This window comes from Pavona decussata, unplaced genomic scaffold (assembly GCF_977016875.1).
Source record: "Pavona decussata unplaced genomic scaffold, jaPavDecu1.1 SCAFFOLD_124, whole genome shotgun sequence".
Lineage (NCBI taxonomy): Eukaryota > Metazoa > Cnidaria > Anthozoa > Scleractinia > Agariciidae > Pavona > Pavona decussata.
In genome coordinates, this window is record NW_028145538.1 from 2050001 (window position 1) to 2063435 (window position 13435).

Genomic DNA, 13435 nt, shown 5'->3' on the forward strand with positions numbered 1-13435 from the left:
TGAAACCTACAACATCACAGGCTCCAACCTAACACTCGGGCCAGGCGAGCAAATAACTGCAACCTTTCTCAACGGCACGAAAAACGTTTCCATGGTAACCAAAGAGATTTATCATGGCTCTGATACAGTTCCAGCCGGTACAAAATCGGATGAAGGATTGAATCTTCTTGGTTTGACCATTTTTGCCATCGTCTTTGGTGTTGTAATTGGGAAGATGGGCGAGAAAGGAAAGCCACTCGTTGCGTTCTTCTCGGCGTTAAACGGCGCGGTTATGATGTTGGTCACTTTAATTATGTGGTAAGTTCATAATCATTGTAATTTGCAATTATAATTAACTAGACACTGGTGTTAAGTAAAATTGATCGAGGTTTAATAAGTCATGCACTGTATTGTAAACCTGTCTGTCCGATAACAACTCTCCTCTTCTTGCAGCAAATGAATGTTGGACATAAATAATGGATCAGAAAATTAACTCCGAAGTGCATGTTAAGCTGGTGACACACGGTTCAACTTCGTACAACATTTGTTGATGCGGAACAAATGTTGAACCTTGTGTCACCAGCTTTAGAGTGCTAAGTCAACCCATAAAACTCCTACTGAGGTCACAAATGTCTTTGACCTTGGAGTGAATCGAACCCACGACGTCCGAATTTGATCATCTTTGTCTCGTGCGAGTTTCCCTGGGCTAACGTTCAGTAGAAATTTCATGGGTTCAATTTGAAATGCACTACAGAGTTAATTCTCTGATCCATCATTTGTGTCATTGCTTGGGGCAGAACATTCATTTGTACCCTTCACATTCACATTGTCGCAATTACAACCATTATCACCCACGACTTGCTCCCTTCTGGCCTCGTAGCTCAGTCGGTAGAGCAACATATGATCAAATCCACAGGTTGTAGTTTCAATATTTCTGTCGAGGCCAAAGATATTTTTCTCTATCTCGTGCGGTCTCCCAATTCCTTACAAAGGCTAACGCTCAGTAGGAATTTCATGGGTTCACATAGCACTTTAACGTACACTACAGAGTCAGTTCTTCTCTTGCAATTGGAGCATCCAGGCTTAAGGCCATCAGAAACACTACACAAAGGAACTGCTGCGCAGTTCTTGTTTGGAATGCACAGAGGACTTAAGGTTACCCGATACCTTCAGAGGTGTCTCGCGTTTAAGCGATGTAGCGCGTCCAGTTTAAACTGTACCCTAAATGTTAAAGCTTATAGAGCTGACTATCAAACCATACCAAGAATTTTTAAATAAAATAAATTGTCGAATTTTTCACGAATCTCCTTTTTAAAGCTACAAGTCAAAGTGAATTCTGTTTTTTGCTAATTTAATTTGCTCCTCAGTTTCCGGACCCAAAGCGCTAAAAACACGTGTCTGCGTTTTGCCATATTCAATCGCAGTGAAAAGTTATAGAGCATTTTCGAAATAGGATGAAAAAAATGTGGAGTAAGCGCACAAAAATCGCTCTCGGAGAAAAAATATTTCGAAAGAAAAAATTCGCAGACACGTTTTTGTTGTTTATACGTTAAACTAGCTACTGTCCAAATTTGAAGGCAAACGAACAAAGTCCTTTTGCGTTTTAACTCTTTGAAGTGGCTCCTCAAAGTGAAAAAAATTTATTCGAGAAAACAGCGCTAAAAATTCGGCAATTTATTTTATTTCAAAATTCTTGGTTTAGTTGGATAGCCAGTTCTATATTAGCTTTAATTTGATATAAGGGTTCAGGTATCTACAGTTTAAAACGGACGCGCTACATCGCTTGGACGCGAGACACCTCTGAAGACACCTCTGAAGGTACCGGGTAACCTTAATCAACAACGACCAACGAGTAAATATTCATATTAATAAACAGAAACATAGGCGAAAGCTTATAAAACATAATGTTCACAGTTTTTCAAAAAGGTGCGAATCCTTAAAAAGGATTTATCTACAGAGGCAAGTTGGTATCATCTTGTGCATAGCCTTAAATTTTCAAAAAATGAAGGTGTCTCTGAACCCCAAAACGTTGCGTCCTGACATGCTTATTGCAATCGAAAATATAAAAAAATGGGGATCACTGAGCTCGTTTTTCAGTTATATTCACCAAAAGCTAGAAAGGACTGTTTTTGAGAGATTGTATCGTTGCTATAGAAACCTACTAAGTAAAAATGCCCATAACTTGTTTGCCGATGTTTAAGCTTTTGTTTGTTACCATTGTTGTATTATCCACTGATAAGAGTCGTAGTAATGATCGATCAAATTATAACTGAAGGGCAGTGCTAGAAACCGTTGTAAGCCACCTTAAGGTGTTGGTCAAAAGCATTGAATGGTGCGAATCAATAGTACAACAAGATAACATGACAAAGCCCTTCCCGAAACGGGTGTCGGGATAAGCCCTGTTTAATAACTTCCTCAATCTTTCAGTATGTTTTATCTTAATGTTTTGACTTAAAAGTCCAGTTTAAAATTAGTTATAAAGATCGCCTTAGACTGACACTAGTACTGACCCAAGAAGACCAAGTTAGCCTGGGCCCGCTTGTTGGAAAGCGAATTAACGCTAATCCACGATTAAAAGTTAACCGAGGTTTTCAGCTCGCTCGTTAAAATTGTTTTTTAAATGGAATTTTAAGCCAATTCTAAAGAAATGTCAAAGTAAAAAATGAGGGACAGAAATCTTTCTGAAAAATCTTTGTTGTTTAGTAGTTAAACTTGAATCAAAATTCTTGTTAATCCAGGATTAGCTTAATCGGGCTTTGAGCAACTGGGCCCTGGACTGTGTTCTTCGACTTCCAGAGCTAATCTGATTTGCAAGTATCAGCGAAAAGCCTTCAAAGCCTGGTTTGGGCAAAAAGGGATACCATAAAAGATGAGTTACACTTTTTTTTCCTCTCCAGGTATTCACCCATTGGAATATGCAGCTTGATTGCTGCACGAGTAGCAGAAATGGATGACGTTTGGGTTTCCATGCAAAAACTCGGCATGTTAATTGTTACTGATACCGTGGGACTTCTCATTCATACCCTGATTGTTCTGCCGATCATATTCTTTGCCTTTACAAGGAAGAATCCCTATAAATTTATGAAAGGACTGAGTGATGCAGTATTGACAGCATTTAGCATTGCTTCAAGGTAAGTGCTAACTCTATAGTGCCATATGCCAATTTTTTTTTGCAAAACAAACTCACTAGCTGGACAAATAAACGAATAAAGAAAAACACAAAACAAAACAAAAAAAAACAAAAAAAGGAAAATGGAACGCCCTGAGCAAGCAGTAAGCCAGTAGAATGGTTACCATTGCGGATTTGTCCTAAACGACCCAGAAGTAGGAAGTGTCTTCTTTCGCGCAAGAAACAAAACAAACAGACAAATAATATTAATAAATAAAAATAAAAAGATCGATTTTAGGTAGTACAGTGCAAAATGTACGATTTCATTTCATAGTTCTCTTTCCAATTTTCCTTCATTTTCTTCAGTGTTGCAACCCTCCCAATAACAATCCGATGTGTCGAAGAGAATAATGGGATTAGCTCGCGCATCAGCCGCTACATGCTACCGCTGGGCGCTACAGTGAATATGGACGGCTCAGCCTTGAACAGACCTGTTGTGATTATATTTATTGCCCAGTTAAACGACATTGATATGAGCCCTGGGAAAATTGCTACAGTCTGGTGAGTAAATTGTGTAAGGGACATTGAGAGGGGGTTAATAGAAGGTAACTAAAGTCCCTGGAAAAAGCTTCGTGTTGTTTACTTGTGTTAAGTTTTATCTCGATTACAAGAGAAAGACGAACACTTTTGCTGTTAACGAGTTTGGAGTTTTATAAAAGGGTAAAGATTTTATGGGCTGAATAATAGAAAAGGGTAGGAAAAACTATCGTTTAGGCATATTAAAGGACCTTTCAAAATATCTTGAACAGCCCAACCGAAAAAAAGAGATCCAGTTTTTCTGAATGCATGCATTTCAAAGGGTAACCAGTTACTATGGAAGGTATATGAAAGGGTTACATTTTGAGTCAAAACTGGTATATAAATTGGTAGGGATTTGGTCCTTGGGTCCGAGACTCCCTGTATAAGACTTTTTTAAGTCCCCCGGGACATGTAAATGCCTTATTCTTTCTTTAAAGAAGAACAAATACAAGATTTAAAGGTCCATTGTCGAAGCAAAAAAAAGTTCTTACATAAAAAATGATTGTGAAACAATTATAATCGGTTCGCTTAACACCCAGCATGAGTGTGGTATGGTGAATGGAGTACAAAATTCGTTTCATACGTGACGGCTAACCAAAGTATCTTCGACTGTGAAATGCTCATCGAGGCCGTCTTGTATTCAAGTCAAATACCGCGCTTTGTGGAGCTAAACAGAAGTAACAGAAGTCAGAAATTCGGAGGATTCCTTATACATAATGCGTTTTCATAATGCAATTATAAAATGTAAGTACCAGCTTAAAAGTGATTCGTCGAAGAAACGGAAGAAACGAAATTTTGAAGCTTTGTTTAATTTTTTTTTTTTTTATCAGATGATTCCCTTTTCTCCATTCAGGGGTTGTTTGCAGACCTGTTCCAATAAGTAAATTGCCATTGGTTTTATTTCACCTCCCTAGTGTTATGTCTGTGCTGATAGCGTTTGGTGCAGCTGGAATTCCTGGGTCAGCCATGACAACAATCATTGTGTTACAGTCTGTTGGTCTACCGCTGCATGATTTGGGGCTCATCCTTGCCGTTGACTGGCTCTTGTAAGTGTTCTTCATAGGACAGACTTTTTGTCTTGTTTCCATTTTAATCCTTGGTTGAAAACAGTATTTTTTAACACATACATATATGACTGTCCACATTCCTCTTAGGGACCGTTTCATCACAGTTGTCAACGTCATTGGGGATGCCATGGGGACGGGAATTATTGACCATCTGTCCCGTCACGAGCTAAGAGAAACTCCGGAGGAAAACAACAATCCTCAGATGAAGTACCTTGATGATGACCAACCTGACGCTCAATTAATGGCGTCTGGTGTTTGAATGGAGGAACTGGTTGGAACTTGTGACTTCTAGTTTGTGTTTGATTTGATTTTAGTATTAACGACCAAGTACTGACAAGCATTAATTTTAGTGTTCAACGGGGAACAACCTGATCAACATCTTTGCTGATAAAAAAAAGGTTTTTAACCATCATGACGTCAGGCACTGCCGTGACAGGGCCTTCAGGGAAGCTTTTATCTCCTTACATGTTAAAAAACCTCAAGTCAGAAGTTTGTTATAATTTGCAAGTGTTGAATCCCCATACTTTGAACCCTCATGATAAAAAACGATCCAGTCCTGTCCTTGGATAGTGACCTCAGAATAAGTTAATGCTTTATACCACACACGTAGTTTGGTATAACTGGTAAGATTGATATTATAACAAATATCAAAAAGTGTCAGTACTGGTTAGAAACACAGACGTTTCTGGTATATAACCCTTTTTCAGTGTGGAAGAAAATCGTAGTTTGGTACGCTGAAAAAACTGTCTACCTGCATCACTAAAAGGGTTTCTACGAACACTGTTTAGCCACATCCTTATCCTTATCCTATTGTTTGCCAGGTTTCTGTGTTTAATGTTTATGTAAAATATGCCGTCAGGTAACTTAAAATCTGTATGTACCGGTAACTTATTAAAATTAAATGTTTGTAGTTTGACCTTCTCCTTTTTTATGAAATTTCTTAAAATGGTAATCTTTGACATTTCCATTTTACGGAAGCTGTGTTTAAGGCGTTTTAGAACTATGAAGAAAAGCAGTGCACATTATAAGAAAAGAAAACGAAAAACAATAAAAAACAAATGAAACCAGCTCATCAACAAAAAAACAAACAAATGAACAAACAAAGAGGTGACAGCTAGTCCATCGTCTCATTTCTGATAATCCAGATGCCCCTCTTCTCGTAAAGTAATTCCCTGCTCATTTATAGCTACCTTAGATTCTTACTTAAATTGAAGATATCCATGTTCGAATTCCGTGTATTCACTGCCCCTATTTAAACAAAAATTATGAAACAGAGGAAGAAGAACAGAAGAAACATCTATTGTTAGAGTGTACATTAAATTACAGCTTCGGTTGATTGCCATTTTGCCACTAACTTATTTTCTTTTACTATACACGCTTGTTTTTGTTTCGATCACGTTCATCGTGATAGTGCGAGCAGTTTTATGAAAATCCAAGGTTATCCCCGACGTTAGGCCCTGGTTTGTGTTTATTCTGCGCTTTTTCCTGTAACCTTTCAATATAATCCTTTAGTTGTGCAAGTAGTCGTTGGCCTTCATTTATGTCTATATTGACAACAGTAGCATCCCTGGTCATTTCGTGGGACTTAACTGCTTCTGTGAACAAATCAAAATTGGTAAACATGGTCAATTTAAGTAAAGGAAGCAAATAACAGCTCGATCCTAGTCTCTAGTTCAGTTAGAGCATCATATGTAGGGTGTTACGTTGGGTCTTGGGTTCAGTGGATAGATCATCCGACTAGTGTATGGAAGATCTTGGGTTTGGATCTTGTGGGCGCTTATTTCTTTGTATTCCCATGCTCTTGAATCACTACCGGAGCCCATGATCCGGAACCTCTATCTTTCATACTAAGGATTGGAGTCAACCCTTTCCCTGAGTAGCTTATTTTAGTAAGGGTCTCAAGAAACCTTTGCAGCACCCACAGTTGAAATATCCAATCAAAGAAGTGCCAACTGTGGTCATTTCGTTGGGGTAGCTGCAAGTCAGTAAAATTCATCCATTACAAGATCCATCGTTACGGACCAAATTGTCATTACGTGATCACTTTCCATGAATCCCAAAGATAAGTGAAGCGAGACGTTTGGTATCAAGTAATATATCAAACCCGAGGAAGAGAGTTCCATTCGATTTCCAACCACCCAGAGTTGGGTTAATAAAAACGAGGCACTGCCGAGTTTTCTTTTAACCAACTTTGAGGTGTTTGAAAATGAGATTAAACACTCTTTCGAGTGTTTCATATAGCTTTTCAAACCATTAATAATTCTTGGAGAAATTCGAGAGCAAAAATTCACCGAATTTTATGATAATTAAGCAGATCACATTCCCAAAGCTCCTTCGCGGTAGTGAATCCCTTTTTTTTCCTGAATTACTTTAAATGAGTTTGACAATAGAAAATGCAAACCTGGATCATGCTCTTTTTGCGCCACTCTCTTTTTGTTAATGGTGTCCAACACTAGACCAGATACTAGCAGGAGTGTCAACACAGCAGACAAGGCATATATCACCTTGGAGATCTCTGGCGACGTAGTTAACAAGAAATCGCTTTGCGGAGCATGTTGTAGCTTGCTCTATTGAAGACAATGGGGAATAAGGTATCAACAATAATCCCTCCATGCTTACAAACTAAGGAACTTTCAATAAAACCAAACGACTTTACATTGTAAAAAAAAAAAAAAAAGAAAACAACAACAACAACAACAACAAAAGAAAATCAGAGACCAACATTACTTTCTATACTATACCATACGTATAACACTTACCATACTTTAAAAGTTGCATTGTAAAAAGTGACCGCTTAATAAACTTTAATTATTATAGCAACCACCTAAACTGCTTTCAACTGCAACTCTTTTTAGCTTTCAACTGCAACTCTTTTTTAACTATTTAATCTCTCATTCGTAGTTCATATGTATAAATATTTTCATGCATATATTTCCATCGTTACGTTTCTAGATGATCGCCTGGTCATGGTTTAATGAAACGCAGAAATCACATGAATGAACCGCTCAATGAATCAAGAAATATAATAAAATGAAATGAATGCAATGCTCAAATCGAATGCTAGTCTATGCGGAAATCAATTGCTAGTCAAGAGATTAGCTCTGATTTTTCATTGCCGATGAAATGCATCAACCGATAACATCCAAAACCTCATGCTAGACTTAATCCGATGGAGACGTTGTTGGTGTTTTCCCATCTCCTATTTTCCGGCTTCCTAAGTTAAATTCGTAAAGTAAATTGACGGAATATCGGGTTATGTGAAAACTTGCAAAATTCAAAAGGTAATAAAAATGAATAATAAATTATAAAACCTCCTTGTCTTTCTTTCTCACTCTCTACCTTTAAAGTGGATAAACAGGGACTCTCTGGTAGGTAATCCATCAAAACAATGTTATACTTGCTGTACTGTACGCTAGCTCAGAGCCGACAAGACTTACAACATACATAAAAAGAAAAAGAAGAAACAAACAGAAGCTAAATTTAAGCAGCTTTGGCGTGAGACACAAGGAGGCAAAGTAATTAATTATATAAATGGTTAAAAGTATAGATTAATAGCACCGCAGGTAGTTCGCTTTCCACTTTCGGCTTTATGCCGAATGGGGATAGTTTTACATTAGCGATGAAAAAAACCTTGTGTGATGTCGTCGATAAATACAGCAGAACTCGAAAGAAATGTCGCGTACTTTGAGAATTTCCTACACGAAGCGTCTCCGTCAAAGATGTAATTTTCATTCGCTCGTTGTCTTTCTATACAAAATCACTTGCTATATGCATTCTAACGAAAGCTTTTCTGTAGAGTCGTGTTGCTCAAAAACGCTTCTTTTTAATATTACGCTTCAGTTTTGTCTCGCGGACAAAACTAAAATGTACTGTGTTCTACTCTGAAAGAAATTAATTACTTAACCAATCACAACAAGCCAGCTTTCAGTCTGTGTTATTTTATCTGTTACACATGTCGTGTCCTGCGCATTGATAAGATCACAATTTTGAAAACCAACTTAGTTTGTATGCTGTGATATGAAATGTGGTACCTACCTTGTAAGAAGCAGTGATATCATGTACAGCTAAGTCTATGGATGGACGAATCACAGTCAAACAGTCAAAAAGGTTTTGAAGTTCCCTGGCAAATAAGACGCTGACTTTTTTTTGCACTTCCATCTCCATGATAGTGCACAGAGTCGCAGCCTCGAACTCTAACTCATAAAAAAAAGCTGTGTACTGGTCCATGAGGATTCCATCCACTTCTCCTGATTTCACGGCTGATATAATCTCTTCGATGGTGTTGTACGCTTGAGAAAATGAATTAAACATGTTGTTAGTATGGGATGGACTTTTTGCAGACAAAGGCCAAGGTACCCCCGAGTAGTCTACCCATAACAGCTAATTTAGTTAAGAAGACAAACAAATGAATACGTAAACAATAAGGAATTAAAGTGAAACGTTCAGGACGTAGTCAATATGCAAGTTGTACGGTTCTTTTTCAATTCTAATAAGCGATGACACAACTTATCAGAATCTAGGCGTATGCTCGCTGAGGCATAATGCTGTAGAAAGTTGGATCCGATTGACAATGTGATCTGATTGCGAGTATAAGGGCTGTTGAAAGTTCAAGGGGAATAGATTTTCCTTTTAGACAATAATGTATTGGAAAAGGCTCTCGATAAGATAGGAAATCTTCAGTGCAGATATTAGATGTACTCTACCTGTTGGTACAGCACCCTCTTTTTTTGCCCAAAAGTATTCCGTTTCATTTTTCAACACTGCCACCTGCCAAACATTAGGATATAAAATAAGTTTTAGTGATTTTATTTCTTCTCTTGAAAAACGAACTTTTAGCGGCATAAGAAATTAGGAAGAGATAAAACATGAACTCAAGGAAAGCAGGAACAAAACGTTTGACAAAAAATACACAAAAAGTAAAAACAATACGAACAATAGGTATAAACAAGATTGCTAATAAACAAGCAAACAAACAAACAAACAACAAAAACAACAACACAAAATTTCAGCAAAAACCATATGGCTGATTTTGGTCTGCAAAAAATTAGATGTTATCCGTTATGGCAGTTTCTGCAACGACTAGAAAGCGGGCTCTCAGATGTCAAAGCGTTTTCTTTTGAGAAATATCTGTTCTGAAAATGTTAGTCACCAGCTGAAATTTGTGTATTTTAATGACGTCAAAAACTTCTGGATATTTCTGGTTAATCAGATGTTTCCTTGAAATGCCTCTTCTGAGTCTCCCTAAGCAACTGCCAGTAAATCTCCGTTCTTTCCCTTGTTCTCCTTCTTACGAAGAACTACCTTACCTTTTTGCCAACAATAGTCTCTGCACCATGGTTCAGTTTGAGCGATGTTAATACCGAGGTTATGTGAGCGACAAAGATGGCCATGCAAGTAACTCCAGTCAGTATCCACACAACAGAAACAGCGCGAGCAATAGTTGACTTAGGAGTTTTGTCACCGTATCTATAAAAAAAAAAAAAAAAACATTGAGCACATTGTGTAACAGCTCTGAATTTAAATCAAAATCTAAACAAAACAGATGTTTACTTAGCACATGCATTCGGAGTTGACATTACGGGTTTCATTCATTTCATTTTTTATCTTGGCGCTTAACTTCGCATTAAATGACGTACCCTACTGTAGTCATGGAAACAAACGACCACCAAAACCCTGCCCATGATCCTTGTAAAAATGACCTGGGAAACTCCTCGTGATTCCAGCGAGATTCCTGCAGGAAAAAAAAAAAAAGTTTTTCTGCGCTGTCAAGGTTTAATAAATAGAGCTTCTTAACCTTATCTAGACCGAGCTTTTTTTGTAAAAAAACAGAAGTTTATCGTATCGTCTATCTCGACCGGGGATCGCGGCGGATTCTGCCTCCCCCAAAACCTTGCAAGTATAAAAGCTATGAAATAAGCCTTGGAGGCTAGAGAGTATGTCCAAAGATGTTTCTTTTGAGGTCAGCAACGGGAAATGATGGCGTCATGTGGCGTGGTAATTACGTAATGAAATGGTGGCCATCTTGGATTTCTGGATTTCCCCAAAACTTCAGGAAAGCGCCAAAATCGAATGAAAATAATCAGAACCACGAAAGTTATAATAGAAAAGTAATTTTTCTTCATTTTAAAAAGTGATTTTACATTTTCTGGAAAACTGTCTGTCAAAAATTGGTTGCCATTGTAACATCAAAGTCAATAAACACTAATCGACTACATCAAATTTTTCCCAGATAAATTTTTAAAAAGTCCTAAACTTTTATGCTGTTTGCTTAAATACTAAAAAGTTATTCACGTTTAAAGCCGCCGCGAGCAGAATCCGCCGCCTTTCCCGGTCGAGATAGACGATACGATAAACTTCTGATTTTTTACCAAAGTATTTTAAACGACATTTTGCAAAAATGAGATAGGGCACCCAAAACTTTGCTTTTGCCAAATGATTTTGCTAAGAGCCATTAAGTTTAAACATTGTTTTTTGGCGAATTGGAATACTTTATAGCATAACCTAGTAACTAACTCCGGAAGCAAATTCTAATTTTTGACCAAGCAAGTAGCATAGAAAGAAATAAAACCTTACCAGAGCCCAGACTATAACACCAGCAATGGCCGTTAGGAGCATGGTAACGACGAGCAGAGGCCAGCAATGGACCACAGCTTTTAAGATAGTAAGCAGGCCGTTGGGATCTTGGTGCGTACTGATAAACTTCAGTCCCGGATGTTCCAACACTGGCATTACCATCAAGCCCTCGTACCCCTCATAATTTCCAAAATTATCCTTGAAAAATGGTAATCCAATGTGGGCTTTACCTTCGTGGACAAGACTTTTGACAGCGGCCATGTTGTTTACTTCAACATCTTCAATGTGCACGTCATAGCGACCACATCCTAATTCAAGAAAATGCCAAATGGTCTTTCTAAGCAGACCGTTTGGCTTGCCAGTACTCGACCCGTTTAATTTAATTGTGTATGGCGGTTTTTCCATCCACGCAATTTTAACGTTGTTCTTGACTTTTTCCAACATAGTTCGGTTTTGCTGAGCATGGAGAATATACGCAAGGTTCATCAACGGAAGTATAACTTTTAGATGCATGCCGTTGCAATAACGTACTTTATCTGCAGAAGAAGTAAACGGAAGGCTGCAGAAAATTTGGAATTCATTAATAAAAATTATCTGCTAAGAGTACAGATAGAAAGTAAACGATAGCTGACTCCAGAAATCAGGTTGCATTCGCTGAGCTAATCATTAACTGTAGATTTTGGAACAGAAAATTTGATTTATTTTAAGGAAAAAGCAATTTTGAATTACGATCCATTCACGGTGGTTAGTTTGTTTCGTTTGGTTTTGTTTCATCTTTTTACCGAGGTATTGGGACTTTTGTTCCACCAAACACAAACATTTCAGTAGTATATAGAATAGATTACCCAAATGTGATTGACTAGAGGAAGTCAACCAGAAAGGGCAGCTGCAATAAGCCCTCTCGTTTAATTACAACCATAAAGAACATGTTGTGTGGAGTTTTTGTTTTTCCGTTAATTATTATATTTTCTGAGCTCTTTCAACCTGATTTTGCATATATTCACTGGCAGGAGCATCCTGCAACCACTTATAACAACCATAACAATTTATATAATAATTTATGAAATACAGCAAGGGTATAAGCCAAATCTATTCCTTAAGGATCTATCTAAATAACAGAATTTCTGAAATGGCCCATTCGCAATATGTTATATAATCAGTGAGAACTTTCAAATTTTAACTCTCAACCTGGCATCAATATTAACTGTCATGATTGCTAAGAAAACCGTAAGGATAGCGCAAATTCATAGCTTGGAACATGATTAAACGATGCTAACCTCGTATAAGAAATCGTTTGCATCAAAACCGAGTATACAAACAGTAACGGCCTATTTCTTTTTAATTTTAAATCGAGATACCTAAAGAACGTAGCTTCTTACCACGGAAATCTTTACTTCTTTCCTCACGTAAATAAGCATCGTCACGGACTGTTTTCAAACTCACTGAAATTTATTATTTATGAACTTAAATTTTAATAAGAATTTTACACTGTGCACGACCAACTGAATAGATCAAGTTGTCAATATAATATAAACTTCACGGTTCATTTTTAATTTTGCGGCATATATTTAATTAGGGTTTAGGGTACGCGCGCCGTTCCCTTACTAAGGGACAGCTAAGCGTGTTATGCCGATCGCCCGAGACTACTTCTTCCTAACCTTTATGCAACCGAATTTCATAGTGCTCTTACAATGCATTCCCACCATCTTGAACTAAAATGACTATTTCGCCGCTTTCGCTGTCTCCTTCTGAAATAATTTTGTTTTCCTTTGAGAGTTCAAGACTGCGGGTGTCTTTTGAAAATACGATGAAAATTATTTTTTTCTGAAATACATTGACATTAACCCGTTTGCTGTCAAATGCGCCTACTAAAAAGCATACAAACAAAGCGTCAAAAACTGCTTTTGGCGCGATTGGACAAACAGGTACCGCCATTGTGATAGGAAAGAGAGATCGGTAGCTTTCATTTGAACGGTCACAACTCGGGGTTTCATAGAAAGTCTTACTACACCTTTCAATCTTAACTTAAAAACCCAACTAACGATTCGTGTTCGTGTTTTACTGCCGTTAATTATAATTACGGCGACAGCAATCTGCCTGCAAATATACAGAAACCGACAACAAAGTG

The 13435-nt window shown here is 37.6% G+C and overlaps 2 protein-coding genes across 2 annotated transcripts in view; one reads left to right on the forward strand and one right to left on the reverse strand.

Moving 5' to 3' along the window:
- Positions 1-6106, forward strand: part of LOC146469417 (excitatory amino acid transporter 3-like) — a 13882-nt gene extending 7776 nt beyond the window's left edge. The window contains exons 3-7 of the mRNA XM_085123444.1: positions 1-297; positions 2877-3110; positions 3455-3649; positions 4582-4713; positions 4822-6106. The exon at positions 1-297 is cut by the window's left edge and continues 35 nt beyond it. Of these exons, the coding sequence (XP_084979570.1) occupies positions 1-297; positions 2877-3110; positions 3455-3649; positions 4582-4713; positions 4822-4993 (1030 nt within the window). The 3' untranslated portion in view covers positions 4994-6106. The remainder of the gene's footprint in view (positions 298-2876; positions 3111-3454; positions 3650-4581; positions 4714-4821) is intronic.
- Positions 6107-6152: 46 nt separating this feature from the next.
- Positions 6153-11838, reverse strand: LOC146469418 (uncharacterized). Its single transcript, XM_085123448.1, has 7 exons — positions 11308-11838; positions 10371-10465; positions 10041-10200; positions 9438-9501; positions 8770-9023; positions 7136-7301; positions 6153-6329 (listed from the first exon to the last, which is right to left on the reverse strand). Exons 1-7 carry the CDS (start codon positions 11818-11820, stop codon positions 6157-6159), a joined length of 1425 nt encoding a protein of 474 aa, XP_084979574.1. The 5' UTR covers positions 11821-11838; the 3' UTR covers positions 6153-6156.
- Positions 11839-13435: the final 1597 nt, after the last annotated feature.

What these genes read in the sequence shown, in the direction of transcription:
- LOC146469418 (XM_085123448.1), bottom strand. Translation starts at nt 11,820, where the DNA reads ATGCATCTAAAAGTTATACTTCCGTTGATGAACCTTGCGTATATTCTC. An exon ending in AGAGGGTGCTGTACCAACAG is followed by an intron (nt 9,024 to 9,437) that starts GTAGAGTACATC and finishes CATTTTCTCAAG; the next exon opens with CGTACAACACCATCGAAGAG. An exon ending in ATATCACTGCTTCTTACAAG is followed by an intron (nt 7,302 to 8,769) that starts GTAGGTACCACA and finishes TGTCTTCAATAG; the next exon opens with AGCAAGCTACAACATGCTCC.